The 20,926-nt window shown below is 42.9% G+C and overlaps 2 protein-coding genes across 4 annotated transcripts in view; one reads left to right on the forward strand and one right to left on the reverse strand.

Moving 5' to 3' along the window:
- SUPT20H (SPT20 homolog, SAGA complex component) overlaps positions 1–17,897 on the forward strand; it is an 87,802-nt gene extending 69,905 nt beyond the window's left edge. For 2 of the 3 annotated variants that reach the window (XM_077298193.1, XM_077298194.1), the window contains exons 22-25: positions 4,056–4,181; positions 6,541–6,646; positions 15,337–15,464; positions 17,634–17,871. In XM_077298193.1, the coding sequence (XP_077154308.1) occupies positions 4,056–4,181; positions 6,541–6,646; positions 15,337–15,464; positions 17,634–17,735 (462 nt within the window). In that variant the 3' untranslated portion in view covers positions 17,736–17,871. Of the gene's footprint in view, positions 1–4,055; positions 4,182–6,540; positions 6,647–15,336; positions 15,465–17,633 lie in introns of all 3 variants that reach the window. The other variant, XM_077298195.1, reaches the window with a different exon arrangement.
- A 140-nt stretch (positions 17,898–18,037) lies between these two features.
- EXOSC8 (exosome component 8) overlaps positions 18,038–20,926 on the reverse strand; it is a 36,008-nt gene continuing 33,119 nt past the window's right edge. Inside the window, exon 11 of the mRNA XM_077298196.1 lies at positions 18,038–18,250. Coding sequence (XP_077154311.1) covers positions 18,135–18,250 — 116 coding nt within the window. The 3' untranslated portion in view covers positions 18,038–18,134. The remainder of the gene's footprint in view (positions 18,251–20,926) is intronic.

Below are 20,926 nucleotides of genomic sequence, written 5' to 3' on the forward strand. Positions count from 1 at the left end.
AAGTTAAATGTTCATTTTTTCCTTCCATGTTGCTTCTGCTGCTGTGAAGCACCTGAAGGGTTAATAAACTTCTTGAATATGGTTTTGAGCACCTTGAGGGGTGCAGTTTTCACTTTTGGGTATTTTCAGCCATATAGAACCCACAAACTGACTTCAAATGTGAGGTGGTCCCTAAAAAAAAAATGGTTTTGTAAATTTTGTTGTAAAAATGAGAAATCACTGGTCAAATTTTAACCCTTGTAACTTCCTAGCAAAAAAAATGTTGTTTCCAAAATTGTGCTGATGTAAAGTAGACATGTGGGAAATGTTATTTATTAACTATTTTGTGTTACATAACTCTCTGGTTTAACAGAATAAAAATTCAAAATGTGAAAATTGCGAAATTTTCAAAATTTTCGCCAAATTTCCGGTTTTTTTTTTTTCAGAAATAAACTCAGAAATTAGCGACCTAAATTTACCACTAACATGAAGCCCAATATGTCACGAAAAAAACAATCTCAGAACCGCTAGGATCCGTTGAAGCGTTCCTGAGTTATTACCTCATAAAGGGACACTGGTCAGAATTGCAAAAAATCGGTCAGGTCATTAAGGTCAAAATAGGCTGGGTCATGAAGGGGTTAAACCTGACAGGGCACACCTGTGAAGTGAAAACCATTCCCGGTGACTACCTCTTGAAACTCATCAAGAGAATGCCAAGAGTGTGCAAAGCAGTCATCAAAGCAAAAGGTGGCTACTTTGAAGAACCTAGAATATAAGACATATTTTCAGTTGTTTCACACTTTTTTGTTAAGTATACAATTCCACATATGTTAATTCATAGTTTTGATGCCTTCAGTGTGAATGCACAATTTTCATAGTCATGAAAATACAGAAAAATCTTTAAATGAGAAGGTGTGTCCAAACTTTTGGTCTGTACTGTATATTGTACTTGTGTGTTTTTATTTTTAGTGTATTTTTAATATTGTGTATTGGTATCATGGTGGCCCAAAAATTCCAGTCTACCAAAATATAAAATGTATACCTTACTTTAAATGTCAAAAAGAGAAAGAGAAAAACTGAATACTAGAATTACCATTTTTCAGTCTCCACACTTCTACAAAAAAAAATGGAGAAAAAAAAGCAATCAAATGTTTAATTTATACAATTTTGGTTTAAATATAAGCGTCAGCTCATGGCACCAAAAACAAGAGCTCAAATTGCTTCATTGATAACCTATTCTAAAAATGTATTTGCAAAAAAAAAAAAAACTTTCCACATTTTTTTTTTACACCTCTAAAATATAAAGAAAATTGGACAGGTTTGATATTGCTGAGAATCATGTTCCCGGGTCATTTTTTTTCCTCCCTACAGCGCAGTTAAATCAGAGTCCCAAAAATCAATGGTGGAAACGCAGGAATATTTTTACAATTTCGCAGCGCTTGGAATTCGTTTCCCATTTTTGACTACATTATGTGGCAAAATGCATGGTGTCATTCGAAACTACTCATCCGAGAAAAAAAACAATTGATGTTGCATTGCTGAAGAGGCAAAAGCTGAAGGCATTTCATGGTTTTCCTCATATATTACCTGGGTAGCTGGCCATCAGTACAGTAATTTTTATTGTAAGTACACTTCAACTGTGAGAGACAGAATCTTAAAAAAAAAAAAAAAAAAAAAAAAATCCAGAAAATCACTTTGTATGATTTTTACATTATTACCGTATATACTCGTGTATAAGCCAAGTTTTTCAGCACATTTTTTTTTATGCTGAGAACTCTCCCCTTGGCTTATACTCGAGTGAGGAGCGGAGCACCGGATCACAGGAGGCAGGAGCCAGCTGTGGCTAACACCCGTACACGCTGCTAAAGAGAAATTAATATTCACTGCTCTCCACACCAATGGGAGTGGAGAGAAGTTAATATTCATTTGTCTTTAATAATGGACAAGCTGTTGGCCGCAGCCGCCTGCTTCCTGCAGCTGCTGGGTTCTAAAGTGTGCCCGTTACATAAGGGAATGAATATTCACAGCTGTCCACTCTCATGGGCATGAAGAGCAGTGAACATTCATCTTTAATAGCAGACACGCTGTTAGCCACAGCTGCCAGCTTCCTGCAGCTGCGGGGCTCTATAAAGTGTACTCGCTAATTAAGGGAATGAATATTCATTGCTCTCCACGCCCATAATCCTGGTGTGGAAAGCAGTGAGTATTTCGGCAGTTGTCCTCTGCTTGTAAGCAGCGCATTACGTCACTGCCATGCGCTGCTTACAAGCATCAGCTACTGGCATCAGAACAGGACGCTGCGAGGGAGCGCAGGGAAGGTAAGTAGAATGGTTTGGTTTTTTTAATGTGTTTCTGATGGGAGGCCTTGCACACCAGGATGGGGGATGATGGGGCCATGCATACCAGGCTTATACTCAAGTCAATAAGTTTTCCCTTTTTTTTGTGTGTGTGGTAAAATTAGGTGTCTTGGCTTATATTGGGGTCGGCTTATACTCGAGTATATATGGTAATTTGCATTTTATTGTATGAAATAATTAATACAATAGAAAAACAACTTAATATTTGGTACAGAAACCTTTTGTTTGTTTGTACACATTGCAGCAGGAATTGTGGCCCACTCATACAGATCTTCTCCAGATCTTTCAGGTTTCGGGGCTGTCGCTGGGCAACATGGAGTTTCAGCTCCCTCCAAAGATTTTCTATTGGGTTCAGGTCTGAAGACTGGCTAGGCCATTCTCAGACCTTGAAATGCTTCTTATGAGCCACTTCTTACTTGCCCTGGCTGTGTGTCTCTGATCATTGTCATGCTGGAAGACCCAACCACAACCCATCTTCAATGTTCTTACTAATGGAAGGAGGTTGTTGGCCAAAATCTTGCAATACATGACCCCATCCAAAGTATGATGTTTCTCCCACCATGCTTCACGGTTGGGACGATGTTCCTGAGGTTGTACTCCTTCTTCTTCCTCCAAACACGGCGAGTGGAGTTGATCCCCAAAAATTCTATTTTGGTCTCCTCTGACCACATTACTTTCTCCCTTGCCTCTTCTGGTTCATCCAGATGGTCATTGGCAAACTTCAAACAGGCCTGGACATGTGCTGGCATGAGCAGGGGAACCTTGCGTGCCCTGCAGGATTTTAATCCATTATGGCGTAGGGTGTTACTAACACTAATGTTTGAGACTGTGGTCCCATCTCTCTTTGGGTCATTGACCAAGTCCTTCCATGTAGTTCTGGGCTGATTCCTGGTTTTTCTCAGAATTATCCTTACCCCACAAGGAGAGATCTTGCATGGAGCCCCAGACCAAAGAGGAGCGACAGTCCTCTTCTGTTTCTTCCATTTTCTAATTATTGTGCCAATAGTTGTTGCCTTCTCACCAAGCTGCTTGCCTATTGTCCTGTAGCCCATCTTCTGCCTTGTGCAGGTCTACAATTTTGTCCCTGGTGTCCTTACAGCTCTTTGATCTTGGCCATGGTGGGAAGGTTTGGTCTTGGCCATGGTGGGTGTGATTGACTAAGTGTGTGAACAGGTGTCTTTTATACAGGTAACAAGTTCAAACAGATTGAATTAATACAGGTAATGAGTGCAGAGTAGGAGGGCTTCTTACAGAAAAACAGATGTCTGAGAGTGCCATAATCCTTGCTGATTGGTAGGTGATCAAATACTTATTTCATGTAATAAAATTCAATTTAATTATTTAAAAATCATACAATGTGATGTTCTAGTTATTAGTTTTAGATTCTGTCTCTCACAGTTGAATTGGACCTACAATAAAACTTATAGCCCTCTCCATTCTTTGTAGGTGGGCAAAATTGGCAGTGTATCAAATACTTATTTTCTCCCTTGTATATTACCTAGGGTACCCAGCTATTAGTACTGCTTGGCGCTTACTATAAAGATTTGGTTAGGACAAGGCTTTGTTCATGAGTACAGCTACACTTCACTTGGTAAATAAATAAAAAAAAAATGGTGAAATTGTTAAGACATCAGCGTGTTTCCTATCCTATTACACTACTACATACACTTATTGAAATACGCTGCACTTTTCTGAAACTGGATGTCATCTTTGAAACAGCTTCCCGGTGCTTCACTTATATTCAATCCATTGCAACAACAGCAGCCGCAGCTGTCCCAGTATTCTCCGCAGCAGACGGCCACCTCCAGCCCCCAGCAAAGCGACCAGCTGGGGCTGATGCCATCGGTAAGAATTTCTTAATTCCTAGATCATTTATATTAAGAAATCGTTCTGGTTCTCAGATGAATGTTCAGATTACTAGAATTCATATTTTGCAAATCTTCCATATTGAAGTTGGTGGACAACAGCAGCAAAAATGGATAAAAGGGGATAAGATTTAAAACCATGGTAACCACCATGCATTTTTTTTCCCAACGTTTTTAGTGCAGAGTTGAATTACACAGCACAGAAGTGCAGCTCTCCTGTTACTATTTCCAGAAGTGCTGTGTAATATATCATCAGGGCTTATTTAGGCGGCACACTCCTGCTGACAGGATCTGTGAACCCTGATGACATCACAGGTTCTTCTGCACTTCTATGTTGCTGTCTGCTGGTGATTGGTCAATATCATAAAGGAGGCAGAAGAACACACCCCCGGTGACAAATAACTAACACCAACATAGATAGTTAACTCATTAGGTGACAAATATCTGATTGCTAATATCTTTGCAACGGAGCGGCGAAGTTTAAAAAACTAAAATAAAATTGTATTCTGCTCTGCAACGACTATTACATTTTGTATCCAGCTCAAGATGAATAATTTAGTGAAAAGTCCTCTTCAAAGTTTTTATTTAGTTCAATCCTGGAATTCTACAGTTATAAACAAAACCACGTTACTTGCATTTTTGCAGGCACCCCAACGAAGCAGAAAAAAATGCACAGTGGGCATACGTATTTATGAAATTTCCTCCACTTTGCTTAAATTTGTTAATCCAGCAGATTTTGTGCACTACAAAATGAAGCAGAAAAAGCATAGGATTTATGCTATGTGGGAACATGGTCTTCTGCTACATGTCTACAGTCATTCTATGTGGCTGTAGACTTCTGATTCCTTACAGCACGTGCACCTCATGGTGTCCATATTCCGCAGTGTTGCTGGAGAGTGGGTGGCCATGGGACTGCAGGTATGCACTTTGCGTACTACTTCTTGCCACATTCCAACTAGACGTGCGCAGCCGGGCCTGACTCAATTCACTTCTATTGGGCGAGGCCAAGCATGTCTAATCTGCACATGACCGCTGGCGACATTTTAGAATCCTGACTGCATACACTGTATGGATTCATCAGTCTGCAGGTGCGTGGAGTGACTGCTGACTTTTTTTGAGAAGACTGGACAGCCCCTTTAATTTTCATTCCACAGTATGTCTTTACATATGTTTTTATTATTTAGATTTCATGCTTTTCAATAAATCTGGTGACATCTGCAGCAAAATCCAAAGAAATACCAGTCAGATCTGCAGCTGCTTCACAACATCATGCAGTTTGCTTATTCAGATTCCACTTTTGGAAATGCGTTTTTAGTTTTCAAATGTGATTAGCATGATCTAGATCATGAGACAGGCACTTAAGGCCTTTCCATGAGCCGATAATCCGCACATGAGCCTTTATAAGAAATGTTCCTGATTAGCTCTTCGTGTAATCATCCTAGTGTGCAAACCAACGAATTATAAAAAATGGTCGCTCATTATCGGCAGCCCTGCGCCCCTTGTAAACATATCATGGCCTGCTGATCACATATATGGGGACAGAACGATCGTATTGGCCATTGTTCTATCTGCGTCATTGGTCATAGACTTGTGTAAACGAGCTCCAAATGACTAATCTATTCTATCTGCACTTGTTCCAAGTCGGACATTGGCCTGGGTAAATGGGCCATTAGTTTGGTATGTTATTTATTAATAGCGCCGGCATTAATCTCCTGCTACCAGACTTATGGTTTACGTGGCATGTTTACACTGGCTTTCCTAAAACCCATAAACCTAAATCGGCATCATGGATGATGTCCGATTATCAAGTATGCATTTACACTACACCTACATGCTGCATTGCTGTGCTGTGACTGAAGTTACCCCCTCACTGGTGTCCAGAAGATGAGCCCTTTAGTGGGGACCTCACAATGTAGGACAGCTGTGTCTACCTTGATATGGAAGGAACGCTTCAGTAACCAGAGATTTTCCGCAGGTTGTGAACCAAACGCACTAATTGTATGACATGGGAATAAGACATGCATAAGTGGGATCTGATCTTTGGGACCATGATGGTCACCGAGAGTTGGGGTCCCCAAGTTCCTTTTCCAAGTGAGAAACGAAGAGTCAGCTGTTCAAATGTAGTATCGGAAATGGCAAAATGTGAGCATGCAGCGCCTTCCGAAGGTCCCATCGTTCTTATGGAAAGTAGCTGGACACGTGGCCTACCCCCTGGTGACAATAGTGACTACCCCTTTTTTGTTTAGGACTAGCTTACAAACTATGAGATGTAGATGTATATGTGCTATCCATTGTGTCCTTCACTTCAGTCTTCTGCTCTGTTCATGTGTTCTTCGCAGGGAATGGAGCAAGGCCCTAACGGTCAGGAGCAGACATTAACGCCTCAGCAAGCCGCAGTTATTAACCTGACCGGAGTAGGTGGCTTCATGCCTCAACAGACAGCTGGTATGTATCCGTACACTCCATCCCCTCAGTGTCTACTCCGAACCATCTCATCTCCGCACACCTGGCCTCAGACTGTAGTCATGCAGCACAAGTGGGAATCCATTACAAGGAACAATCACCACCTGATCTTCACGGTGCGCTGTTATCAGCTACTATCGTATCCACAAAGTTCTTGAGTAAGATTTTGAAGAAAAGGTTACCTTACAGGATTGCTGAGGTAAAAAAAAAAAAAGCTGCACAGCCTGCTGATGTTTTAGCTGCTATTTTTGCAGTTACTCTTTGCTGTCAATGGGTGAAAAAAGCTGCAAAAAACACTGAAAGCAGTGACATGCTGCAGTTTTCAAAAAAGCAGCAGTTTTCCAACATTGTCAGGAGAAAAAAGAAATGTGTGTGCATTAGATCTCACAGCTTTTGTCGGTACTGTAAAAATCAGCTTTTATTTTGCATAAAAAAGCACCAAAAATGCAATGCGTGAACATAGCCTCAGGCTTTAGCCAGAGTCACATTCGACGTATAAAAAAATCAGTCCGATTTTGACGGCCGAGAATTGCACCAATGTTCTCCGTATGGTCATCTGTGTGTAATCCGTCTGCGATGCGTGGATGCGATTTCCTCGCATCTTGCATCCGTATGACATCTGTATGCAATGCGATTTTTAACATGAGCTTTTACATACAGCAGTTCTCTGTCATTGACACATAGTTTTAAAACGAAATATTATTCAAATAAAATAAATATATATATATATATATATATATATATATATATATATATATATACACACACTCACTCACCGGCCACTTTATTAGGTACACCATGCTAGTAACGGGTTGGACCCCTTTTGCCTTCAGAACTGCCTCAATTCTTCGTGGCATAGATTCAACAAGGTGCTGGAAGCATTCCTCAGAGATTTTGGTCCATATTGACATGATGGCATCACACAGTTGCCGCAGATTTGTCGGCTGCACATCCCAAAGATGCTCCATACAAGGCAGGATGGATCCATGCTTTCATGTTGTTTACGCCAAATTCTGACCCTACCATCCGAATGTCGCAGCAGAAATCGAGACTCATCAGACCAAGCAACGTTTTTCCAATCTTCTACTGTCCAATTTCGATGAGCTTGTACAAATTGTAGCCTGTTTCCTGTTCTTAGCTGAAAGGAGTGGTACCCGGTGTGGTCTTCTGCTGCTGTAGCCCATCTGCCTCAAAGTTCGACGCACTGTGCGTTCAGAGATGCTCTTAGGCCTACCTTGGTTGTAACGGGTGGCGATTTGAGTCACTGTTGCCTTTCTATCAGCTCGAACCAGTCTGCCCATTCTCCTCTGACCTCTGGCATCAACAAGGCATTTCCGCCCACAGAACTGCCGCTCACTGGATTTTTTTTCTTTTTCGGACCATTCTCTGTAAACCCTAGAGATGGTTGTGCGTGAAAATCCCAGTAGATCAGCAGTTTCTGAAATACTCAGACCAGCCCTTCTGGCACCAACAACCATGTCACGTTCAAAGGCACTCAAATCACCTTTCTTCCCCATACTGATGCTCGGTTTGAACTGCAGGAGATTGTCTTGACCATGTCTACATGCCTAAATGCACTGAGTTGCCGCCATGTGATTGGCCGATTAGAAATTAAGTGTTAACAAGAAGTTGGACAGGTGTACCTAATAAAGTGGCCAGTGAGTGTGTATATATATATATATATATATCTGTCTTTATATTTCATAGTGAGATAGAATATTAGCCGGTAATTCATTTGTCGGCTTCTGTAAAATCTCCACAGGAGCCGAAAGGATAGAAGACATGGATTACATACACTAAATAGATGCAGAATAGGTAGATATATAGATGTCAGTGACCAATACAATTACCGTATTTTTCGCTTTATAAGACATTCCGGATTATAAGACGCAGCGCAAATTTAGAGGAGAAAAATAGGAAACCTTTTTTTTTTTAAATAAAATGGTGGTGCTTCTCATAATCCATGCGGCTTATTGCCTACCCGGGGTGGTGACTGCGGTGAGGCGAAGACCCAGGGACGCTGCTGGAGGAGGCAGGAATGGGGTGATGCTGCAGGCCACAGGCTGGGATGAAGTGCTGCTGGTGTGTGGCGCTGCTGCCCGGTGCTCTGCAGGTGTCTGGTGCCCGGCAGCGCTGCGCGGGAGGGGGGGAAGGTGTGTCCTGCTGCGGGTGCCTGGACGGTGCTACCTGGTGCTGCTGCGGTGGTCTCCGGTGCTGCTGGGGCTCTGCCGACATTTTGTGAAAGGCCAGAGCCCCGGCAGTCCCATGATTTCCTGTGCAGTGGACTCCTGGAAAATGGCCGCCAGGGGAGCTGCGCATGCGCAGATGGAGATCTCGACCCAGATCTCGGGAGATGAGATTTCAGCGCTGAAATCTCATCTCCCGAGATCTGGGTCGAGATTTCTATCTGCTCATGCGCAGCCCTGCCCAGTGGCCATTTTACCGGAGTCCACCGCACAGGAAACCAATGCTGCCAGGGCCCACCCCAGCAGTCCCATGGAGACCGCCGCAACAGCATCGAGCAGTGCCAGCTGTGCACCTGCAGCACCGGAGACACCAGCAGAGCTTTGGGCAACAACGCTGGACACCCACAGCAGCGCCACCGTGCACCGGAGACAACCGCAGAGCAATGGGTAGCAGCGCCGGACACCCCTTCATCCCGGCCTGCAGGAACAGTACCCCATTTGCCCCCCCCCCCAATGTTTTGGGGAAAAAAGTGTCTTATAATCCAAAAAATGTAGTGTGTGTGTGTGTGTGTGCAAATTAGAGGACATGTATTTAATAAATTATTTTTTGGGGGAAAAAAATGGCGTGGGCTCCCGTGTAATTTTCCAAACCAGAGAGGGAAAGCCAGCGACTGGGGGCAGATGTTTATAGCCTTAGAAGGGGGTAATATCCATGGAGCTTCCCAGGCTATTAATATCATCTCACAGCCGTATACTTAGCCTTTACTGGCTATTAAACTAGGAGGAACCCCCCAAAAATGACGTGGGGGTCCTCCTATAACTAATAACCAGAAAAGGCTTATGCAGACAGCTGACTGATATTCATAGCCTAGGAAGGCCATGGATATTGCCCCCCCACTCCCACCCCCGGCTAGAAACACCAGCTCTTAGCCACCCCAGAAATGCAGCAATTCCAGCACTTAGCCTCTCTCTTCCCACTTGCCCTGTAGCGGTGACAAGTGGGGTAATAGCTGTGGGGTTGGTCACCTTTGTTTTGTCTGGTGACATCAAGTCCACGGCTTAGTAATGGAGAGGTGTCAATAAGACACCTCTCCATTACTAATCCTATTGTTGTTACAGGTTAAATAAAGACACAACCAGAATAAAGTCTTTTAATGAAATAAAACACTACAGTTTCCCATCTTTATTATACTCCTAATTCCTGCGACACCCTCGTTCTCCTGTAATAAAAATAACCTAAAAAAACAATACACAATCCCTGTCCCTCGCTGTGTCCCACACCATAATCCATATCTGGGGTAAATACAGTTTACAACCAGGACGGTGCGAAGATGTGACCGCCCCGGATGTAAACCACTCGTGAATGAAATGCTGCCGGCGCAGCATCGGTGACTAGCGGTGAAGTCACTGATGCTGCGCTCCCCTCTGGAGCGTGGGAAAATGAACTGGTTATTTTTTCTCGCATACCACTCATCCGTATTCCTCGCTAGTGTGACTCCAGTCTTTACATGAGTATCTGTAATCACTATTTATTTGCAAACAGCAAGTGTCAAAACCAAGCTCTTATGACAAAACAGTCAGGGGAAAAAAACAAGGTGTGTGCATGAGATTTCTGAAATCGCAGACTTTGCTGGTACTGTGAAACAATGTGTGAACATAGCCTTGAAGAGTCAGAAGACAGACCAAAAGCTATTGTAGTTATTACACCCAAGTCACATTAGGGGAATCCAGTATTTTCATGGATGAATTATCGCAACAACTAGAACAAGTTCAGCAAATAAGATTTTTTTAATTCAGCACCATTAAAAAACCTTAAATCCATTAAAAAAACTTTTTTTTTTGTAGACCTGTGTTATAAATAAAAACTAAAAGTTCCATTCCATACTTGTATGGAATGTTATTCTAACTATATCAAGGTATAGGGACAGATTTATAAATACTGGACCTTCTTAAATGCACATTTATTATAGTAGTTCACGCAGTTTAATACATTTGGTGAACTTTTTTACAGTAATTTAGGCATATACCACCTATTAGTTGTCTTCCTTAGTTCCAGAAATGTGCACCACAGTTTCTCTTAAATTTTTAGCACACAGTGTGAAACATTAGACTTTGCCCCTTTGCAGCGAGGTCATGTCCCCTTGTTGGTGGCAAAACACAAAACGTGTCATGAAAAACTTAAGAAATGTGGTGCAAATTACGAGATTTGCACCAGAATTATGGCACTTGTAATGTTTGCGCTCCAGTATTTGTTTCTTCACTTACTGTAGCGCTGGAGTGGTGCTACTAATAATGTAAGTTCCCTGCCACTAGTATTCACCAACCGCCCTCTTCTGTTAATGGCGCTGCTCTGCTCCGTCTCCGGCAGGTTGGGATTGGCTGGAGCGAGTCAGAATTCCATACGTGTCTATGAGAGTCAGAATGAACATAGTTTTGTCTTTTTTTTTTTGTTTACTGATCTTACTAATTTATATTTTGATTGTACTTTTTATGGAACGTGTTCTAGCTTTTTTTTTTTTCATGAGTGAAAAGGACGATTTGAGTTTTTTTAATTTAAAATTTACAGTGAAAAGCTGTCGCTTGGAGAACTTGAATCTGCAATTGTCTTGTGCTCTGTGCAGCGATAATACAGTATTTCTGTATATTACAAGTCTGTTTCCTTTTGAAGCACAGCCATACACAGGGTTTTCTTACAGCTCCGTGATGGCAGGCATAGAGGCCCAGCATAGACCCCCAGCTAACATGGCAACTCATCGAGGGTCTTGTCTCTTGATCACATAGATGATGGGCACATGGACAAACGCAACCTCATGCCAACGCATTAATGTTGCTGTTATAGATTGATAATGGTGTTTAATAGGTTTGCAGCTGCTGGAGCTGAAGTCAGATGCTGGCTGTGACACACAGCCGTTATCTGCCAGAGATGGGGTGGGCTCTGCCACCTGACTGGCTCTGAACATGTACGGTGGATTTCAGGAAGTGCTTAACAAGTCTATATATCCTGTGATTTGCACAACTTCACAACGTTTCCTCCTTGGTATAACACTGGATCCATCCTCCACAATACAATATCGACTGTAGGTAGAGCCGTTACCTTTCATGGTCATCCTGTCTGTTCCGATAATGAGACCGCTGAATAGTTATCTGCACATCCACTGATCAGTTGCCATCTTCCACAGTTTTCAATCACATGACCACATTTATGACCTGATTGGAGATCAGTCAGACGTCCAGTGTAGTCCTCTAACATTTTGATCAGTCCACTGCCAGGTCATGGCAAACCTTTGTGGCTCCTAGGCCTAGCGCCATGTGGTGACTACTGCTGCATCAACACCACACAAGGGACAGACTATGCAATCTAACATGTCTGTGGAAAACACATGGACCGCACATCCATATATTATTAAACTGAACATGAAGCTTTTTGCTTAATACTTTGATCATAACCTGTCCAGGCTTCTACATTCTGAACAAAATGGTGAAGGTTGTCCGGCCGTAGGGTACTAGTCTGCAGTCACTATTGACTGCAGACCTGTGAATCCTTAGGGTATGTGTCCACGATCAGGATTGCATCAGGATTTGGTCAGTATTTTACCTCAGTATTTGTAAGCCAAAACCAGGAGTGGGTGATAAATGCAGAAGTGGAGCATATGTTTCTATTATACTTTTCCTCTAATTGTTCCACTCCTGGTTTTGGCTACAAATACTGATGAAAAATCCTGACCAAATCCTGATGCAATCCTGAACGTGGACACATACCCTTATATCGAGTGCTGTGATTATGCACCAGGAGCGGGCGGTCGTGTGTTCGCAAGTATGTGATGTGCGTTCCGGCCACATGCCAACTAGACGTGTCCGGCCTCCTTCAATCCACTTGTATTAACTGAGGCAGCCGCCTCGATCTAGTTGGCACAATATGAGGATTCACAAGTTTGCAATCAGTTTAAGGTGGGACAACCCTTGTAACTAAGAACCTCAGATTCCGTTTTGGTAATTTTGGAACACATCAATGTATACTGTTTGGATGTGCGGTACCTTATCTTTTCCTACAGTTAATCTAGACTCACAATATGACAAAGGCCTTGTGGCCAGTGTGAAATGTGCAAGATTTCTATTTATTTTCCCTCTGATATAATGTTTCATGTTTTGATTTTTCCATTTCATGAACAAAAATACCAGAGAAAAAAAAACTATTGAAATAATTTTGATGACATTCCTTTTAAGTGACATTAAAATTGGTTGTGTGTGTGTATATATAAAAAAATCAATACTGTCATGAGAGGGAAGGAAAAAAAGGGAGATTGTTTGTCAAGGAGCTGCTCCATACAGTTACCTTAAAATGAATCTGTCACCAGGTTTGGCTGATATAAGATACGGCTAACCCCTTTCAGGGCTGAGATACGGCATTCTATAATGCTGTAGATAAGCCCCAACCCGACCTGTAATAGAAGAAAAATAACTTTTATAAGGCCGGGTTCACATTGCGTTAAACAGCAAACCTGTGTCCTCCATTCTTTACTGCATCACTCACCATCTTCCTCCATACAGCGGGAGCCCTGGGGACATACTTCACCTGTGGGAAGTTATACCATCTCAGCTGCCTTAACATCACCTCCGTGGACCCCTTTAAGCAGCGTCGGGTCCCACTGACCGAATACCACAGGTGGCGTCACGAACACAAACTTTATTCAAAACCCCTTTAAGGACATTCCCTTTAACATAGGCACACAGTGCCACTGACCGGGTCGCCTCCACTGTGACATCCCCCTGTGAGTACCGGACCCGGTACCAAGTACCCCACGACCCTGGCGGGCGTTTCACTCGCACGAGTCTCGCATCTCAATACGCGGCACTGCTGCCGGCACTCAGGACCTGAGCGCTCAGCGGCATAGAAATACATGCAGCCGCAGACTCCGGTCCCGATTGCCGGCGGCAGTGTCGCATATTGAGTTGTGAGACTTGTGAGAGTTTCCCGCACTTGTGATCCCAGCCTAAATCCCCCTTCCTCTCTTCCCAATCCCCCACAACCCTCATTGTGCTCCTTCCCCCACATCCCATTATTGTCCTCTCCCCTAACCCATTATTGCCTTCTCCCCCAGCACCGCCATTGCCCATTCCACCACCTACATCATTTCCTCCTCCTCTGCCACCACCCCGTTCAACACATACGTTAACGGGCTGCTGTTAACACAAGTGCCGACTTATCATACCGCTAGCGCAGATAGAGCTAGCAGATGCTCTATCTGCGCTAGCAGTAACGGACCCGGAAACGCTGCAGCCCGCGTCCCAGGGTCCGTCACTCAATGACGGCACATCCCTAGCACACGCCCATTGTGGCCGTGCGCTAGCGATGCGTCCGACATTGGACTCAATGGCGGCGTTAACAGACTACGTTATGCCGCGGTGTAACGTAGTCCGTCTAACGGACGCCAGTAACGTAGTGTGAACCCAGCCTTACACTCACCCGAGGGGGGACTGTCCGGTCCAATGGGTGTCGCTGGTCTTGGTCCGGCGCCTCCTATCTTCGTGATGTCGCCCTCCTGCTTGCTTCACAGGCCCCCCGGTCACTTCTGCGCAGCTGTACTTATCTTCCCTGTTGAGGGCAGAGCAAAGTACTGCAGTGCGCAGGCGCCGGGAAAGGTCAGAGAGGCCGAGATAAGTACACCTGCGCAGGAGCGTGATGCTGGGGAGGCTGTGAAGCAACAGGAGGGTGGCATCGCAAGAAGATGGGAGGCATTGGCCCCCGACCTGCAACATCCATCGGACCGGACCGCCCTGCAGGTGAGTATAAGTAGTTATTTTTCTTATCTTGCAGGTCAGACAGGGGACTTATGTACAGCATTATAGAATGCTGTACATAAGCCCTGAAATGGTGGTGGCTGCATCTTATATCGGCCAAACCTGGTGACAGCTTCTCTTTAAAGGGGTGGTCCACTACTAGGACAACTGTGTCTTGATCTAAATGTTTGGCGCTGATGAAATTAAGCTTATACTCACCTACTGTGCCAGCACTCGTGTTTCCAGGGCTCTCGTGAGGTGACCCCTGGCGCCCAATCATCACTGATGTCACTGTCTCGGTCTTCAAACATCAAGAGGAAGTGAGAGGTTCATTTGAAGGTGGAGACAGTGACGTCAGCGATGATTGGGCGCCAGGGGTCACATGTCATAACCTCACAAGAGCCCCGAGAATGTGAGTGCTGGAACAGCGCCAGCCATGGGAGGGGAGCATAAAATAAAAAAAGCTTATCGGGACCAAGCGTGGAGTATGGGAAGGGGTTGTCCAAGTGGTGGACAACTTTTTTAATCCAGTGGTCTTCAGATCTGCTGGGAATTTTAATTTTGGAACTGATTGGGACCAGTACCCTACTCTAAAAGAAGCCCTACAGACACCTACCCAACAGATTAGAGGTGGCCCTTTTGGTCTTTTACCCTTTTCATTCACTGCTCCAAATTTATGTACCTGCTCTTCCCTTCTCCTCTCTATAGTGTTATCTCCGCTCGGATCTGCTGTGAACAGACCCGTGCGCAAACGGCCCCACAAGAGTATGCGTCTATCTCCTGCCTTACCACTGCCAAAGCCGCCAGCCTTGCAACAGCAGCATCCACCCATACAAGTAATCAAACCAGTGTACATAAATAGGAAATATACAAGTTTTGGAAGAAATAATTTATGAAAAAAAAAGAGGTAGAATGAATACAAATATTAAAAATGGCCAAAATCAGACTTGTGCTTTTATGGTACAGTAAGATCATGCATGTGAAGTGCTGCATGTGGAAAGCTCTGGCAGGACTGTGGCTGCGATTCGTGAGCCGCTACATTGCATACATTATACTGCACCAGATGTGCTAATGGACCGTGCCTGGAAAAGACCGCGCAAGAATAACCTTGTGGGTGTGATCTACATAAACCTAACACTGCTGTGAATAGATAGATGGAACTATACTGTATATGTAAACCTTAAAGGAGGGACTTGTTTTTTAAATGCATGCATCATAAAAAAAAATGTACCTTTTAGGCTATGTACACACATTGCGGATTTGACGCTGCGGATCTGCAGCAGTTTTCCATGCGTTGTACAGTACCATGTAAACCAAAATCCGCAGTGCACATGCTGTGGAAAAAACTGCGCAGAAACGTAGCAGTGTTTTTTCTGCAGCATGTCAATTCTTTGTGCGGATTCCGCAGCACTTTACACCTGCTCCATAATAGGAATCCGCAGGTGTAAAACCGCACAAAAAACATGGTAAATCTGCAGGTAAAATGCAGGGCGTTTTACCTGTGGATTTTTAGGCAGATTCCGCAACTTGTGCACATAGTCTTAGTCGTCTAGTTTTTATGTATCACAGTACATACTGCTCCCATAAGAAGGATCCTCATCTATTCATTGTGGATATGCCATTAAAGGGAATCTGGGAGCAGCATGATGTAGGGCAGAGACCCTGATTCCAGCGATGTCAGTTAGTGGGCTGCTTGTTGTAGTTTAGTGATGAGCGAGTATACTCGTTGCTCGGGTGGTCTCTGAGTATTTGTAACTGCTCGGAGATTTAGTTTTCCTTGCCGCAGCTGCATGATTTGCGGCTAATAGACCGCTTCAATATATGTGGGGATTCCCTGGCAACCCCCACATGTCCTCAGGCTAGCTAGCAGCTGTAAATCATTCAGCTGTGTCAACAAATCTAAATCTCCGAGCAGTCACAAATACTCCGAGACCACCCGAGCAATGAGTACACTCGCTCATCACTATTGTAGTTTCAATAATATTGAGTGTTTCATGAGCAGGAGATTATCACTATAGGATTAGTCTTGTGCCATGTAGTCATCCTGCTCTTTTTAACAATTCCCCAACCAGTGTCTGGCAGCTTTCTGTGTAATCAGTGGTGGTATAGTCTGCAGCAGATTAGTGATTTTATCAAAACGTCACTAAAGTAGACCAGGAAGTGACACGATTGTAGAATCAGAGTCTCTGCCCCTACATCATACAGCTTAAATGGCAAAAAAAAAAATGGTAGCAGATTCCCTTTAATGTATGAAAAGGGAATACTGTAAATCACTCAGTGAGCTCAACATTGATGGCTCGATCTGCAATACTAATCTCCTTGCCCTGATTTATGACCACATCCATGGTGATTTTTGAAGCTCAAAAAGGAAAGCGAGAAGCATTACAGATTTTCAGATGAGCTCACCAGTTCCCAAGTTACCTTTATTGTAGGGTAGCAGCACGGTGGCTTAGTGGTTAGCACTGTTTCTTTTCAGCAGTGGAGTCCTGGATTTCAAATCCCACCCAGGACAACATCTGCAAGGAGTGTGTATGGTCTCCCCGTGCTTGCGTGGGTTTCCGCCTACTCTCTAAAGACATATTGAAAGGGAATGTAGATTGTGACCCCCAATGGGGACAGTGATGATACGGTCTACAATGTGCTATACATACACTATGTATTGTGATACATAAAGGCTGTAGAAGCTAAGCGGGATGACATTTTTAATAAAAAACACTTCTCACCAAACCTTACAGTAAACAGAAGAGGAAATCAGAAAGTTGTTGGTAAGGGGTGATTAGACTGATAATTGGGCTACATGACCAATGTGTACTGCGCCTCTAACAAGTCTAATTCCTGACCCTATATCCTCACCATGACTTGCTTTGGTCCCACTGATGCTGCATGACTGCTCATTCATGTCTTTGTTGTGTATCGCATCCACATTGTTTACTCTAAAAAAAATTTGCATAGAAATTGTGTTGACTATTGTCTTTTTTTTTCCCCCTCCATTGAAATGTTCACAGTTGCAATTCTTGCAACATCAAATGCACCAAATGGCTATGGCAGCAGCACAAGCTCCGGCACACCCACGGCCTCATTCAGACAGCAGATCAAAAAATAAGTGAAGAGGATGAAGCTCCGATAAACCAGCCTGGACACTGGCCTCTCCTGTTTACCACTAACCAATCTACGACACTGAATGGACTCAGCAGCCAAAAATTGCCTTTTCTACAATAATTTTAAATGTTTTAATATTATAAATTACAGAATTTTAGAAAAAAATAGTTTATGAAAAGATGAACTTTGCATTATGACAGTGACCATAGATACTTCACAGCCGAGGAGGTTTAGAAGTGTTTTCTTAGATGCAGTAAAAAGACTGTGGCGTCCCACGTTCCCATAATGAATGTATAGAAGAGACCGTACACATAGCAGAGGGATTGCTTTATTTAGTACAAAATGTGTCCATCTCTAACAAATACAACTTTTTACATCGTCATTAATGAAAAACAAAAGGTTTCTTTTTACTGTGTCTTGGCGCTGAGCAGAATTTCATCCAGCAGAGCTTGCACTTCTTTATGCCTGGAGACCGCCCGACTGATGCACTCCTGAAGCTTGTCTGCAGAAAGGGAGCTCCCGCCTGAGCAGGGAGGACAAGTTAGACGCAGCAGGAACATGGTGGATATTGTGCTAATCCCCTAATGCGAGGTCACTCTGTGTGCAGAGGTGCGGTCAATATGCCAGGACTACAGCAGTATAAATGGCCGATAACTTAGGATCCACTAATTCCAAGTCGCCACATAATGTCTTACCTAGTGCAACCATTAATCAGGAACCACGTGGAAGGAGGGAAGATTTATTTATGAAGAAATCAAAAATACAATGTTACCCATTCTGTAGTTTCAAGCAAGTTGGTCAATGAAAGCAGGAACATGACAAAGGCCGTGTTCAGACAGCAATATTTCACGAGCCACATTTGGACCACAATGCCAGAGGACTGGCCTCAGATTTCCCGACCTGAACCAACCATCTCATATATGCTTGTGAAACTAGTTTTGGTAAGAAGACTCATGATCAATCAGGGCAAGGTGGTCTGTACATGGCTTGTGAATCTTTGCCGTCTGAACCCGGCCTTAGTCTTGTTGCTGCTTCTGTTGACCAACTTGCTTGAGACAACAGAATGGGTAACTCATTTTTTTTTTGGGCTAAAGGCAAGCGTAATTCCACCACTATTTCTAAAATTCCCCCGTTGCCCGTATGTTACATGGAATCTATCGGCTAACCACAAGATCTTAGAAAAGATCTGTAAATTCTGATATTGGATCGATGCTGAGATCTTCAGGACCATTCTTCACCCGTGAACAATAAAAAAGTTGCAATCCAGCACCAAAATATATATAGAAACAAAAAAAGTCAAACTTCTTTTAGCTTCATTTAAAATACAGGGCGATCCACTCGCTACTTTACCCCCCAAAAATGTTGGAACTTCTAAAAGAGACAATGTATCTTATTGAAACTTGGACTGTACAAGCCTTGGTTCATGAGTAACTGACGTTTAAACCAGCTGTTGAAAATGTCCACTGTTCGCATCCACACAGTTCAGGATTGTTGAGCGTTTTCCACAGGACTTCTGGGGTCACAGCCTGAATTTCTCACTGTATGTTCTCTTAGAGCACCTGTAATATCCGTGGCTTCTGACTGTGCCCCTGACCCTTCCAATGGCCCCAAAGGGAAAAAAAAAAATCCAGCGGCGTTAAATCAGACGATCTTGGTGGCCACAGTCCCCTTGTCATCAAAGAAGGCTTTGGATGGTGGATTTTTTTTTTACCTGAAAACTTCCGTAGAAACTCCCTTTTCACAAAGAAAATGCGCTCTTCCAAACTGTATCTGTACATTGTTAACAAATGATGAAGTAATTTGACAAGAGAAGTGCATCGCACCGTCACTTCTCATGATCCAAAGTATGAGTCTAAATTTCAGTAGGGTCGACAGTCTCTTAGAATTTACAGCATTTTTTCCAGGTAAAGTAGCGAGTGAATCGCCATGTACGAGCAGCGAAAAGAGGAGTTCCAAGACCTGCAACGTGTTGTGCGTTTCAGATAGTAATGTCCTTACCCATAGGACTGACTTCCTCATAGGAGTAAGGAGATTGCTGTATGAAACCCGCAAAGTGTCAGATGTCTTGATATTCTCGTTTTTACTCCTTGTATTTTTAAATTAAGCTAAAATAATATTTTTTTATATTTTTAGTTCCGGAATGCAATTTTTTCATTGATACATAGGAGAGACAACATAGACCCACATTTACTAATGCCGGATAACGGACAGTGTAATTTTGATCTTACAAGATGGGCTGAGTTTATCAATTTTTGCGCAAATTGTGATATTTCATTGAGGTAAAGGCCTATGCCAAATTCATCAATGTTATACCTCATTTATACATTTTTTAGTACCTCTGTCAAACTTAAAAACTACAAGAAAAGCAGGCACTGTTAACCTTTTGTTGGAAAGTACGATATATTTATGTTCGCATTATCTAAAGGTCACAAAAAACTCTGATGTTCTAGACCGGTCATAGCGGTTTAAAAAAAAAAGTGTTAAAGAAATACATTTGTCGTCACAACCATTTTTAATATACATAATTACAATTGGTGCAAAATTCTACATTAATGTGTGACATTTGACACACCAGGGTGGATTGATTTAAATCACGCCGATTTAAATCATGATTTAAATCACGATTTAAATCAAAAGATTTTTTTCTATTTAAATCGGATCGATTTAAATCATGATTTTAATCATGATTTAAATCACTGATTTAAATCAAAAGGTTTTTTTTAATATAAATCACGATTAAAATGAGAAGTGAGAGCAGTGCGCATGTGCGCCCATAGTTACACGGACGAAACTAGGGGCAACGATCTAACGCCAGGGTGAGGGGGGGACCCCAAAGTAAGTAAAAATCTTTTTTGTTTTACTATATGGCAATAGGTAGGTGTTTAAAAGCAGCATGTCTTAATTGTATAAACTATTAATAGCCTCCACATTTTGTTCATACTGCCCCTTTAATTCCACACTTCTAGCTTGGTTTCACTTTTGGTTTAGTTTCTTTTTCCATTCAGTTGACATGCCCAAACTTGTTGGATAGTCAGCATCCTACAGAAACCTCTGGAAGAGCATGGCATTGTGAATGTTACACATATACAGCCTTTATTCTACTGAGTTAAACAACTCAGCTTTATCTCATGATGGAAGAACCTTTGGATGGTAAAATATTTTCCTCAAAAAGCAGTTTATTGAAAAAAATCCGATTTAA

The sequence above is a fragment of the Ranitomeya variabilis genome, chromosome 3, assembly GCF_051348905.1.
Source record: "Ranitomeya variabilis isolate aRanVar5 chromosome 3, aRanVar5.hap1, whole genome shotgun sequence".
NCBI classification, from domain to species: Eukaryota; Metazoa; Chordata; class Amphibia; order Anura; family Dendrobatidae; genus Ranitomeya; species Ranitomeya variabilis.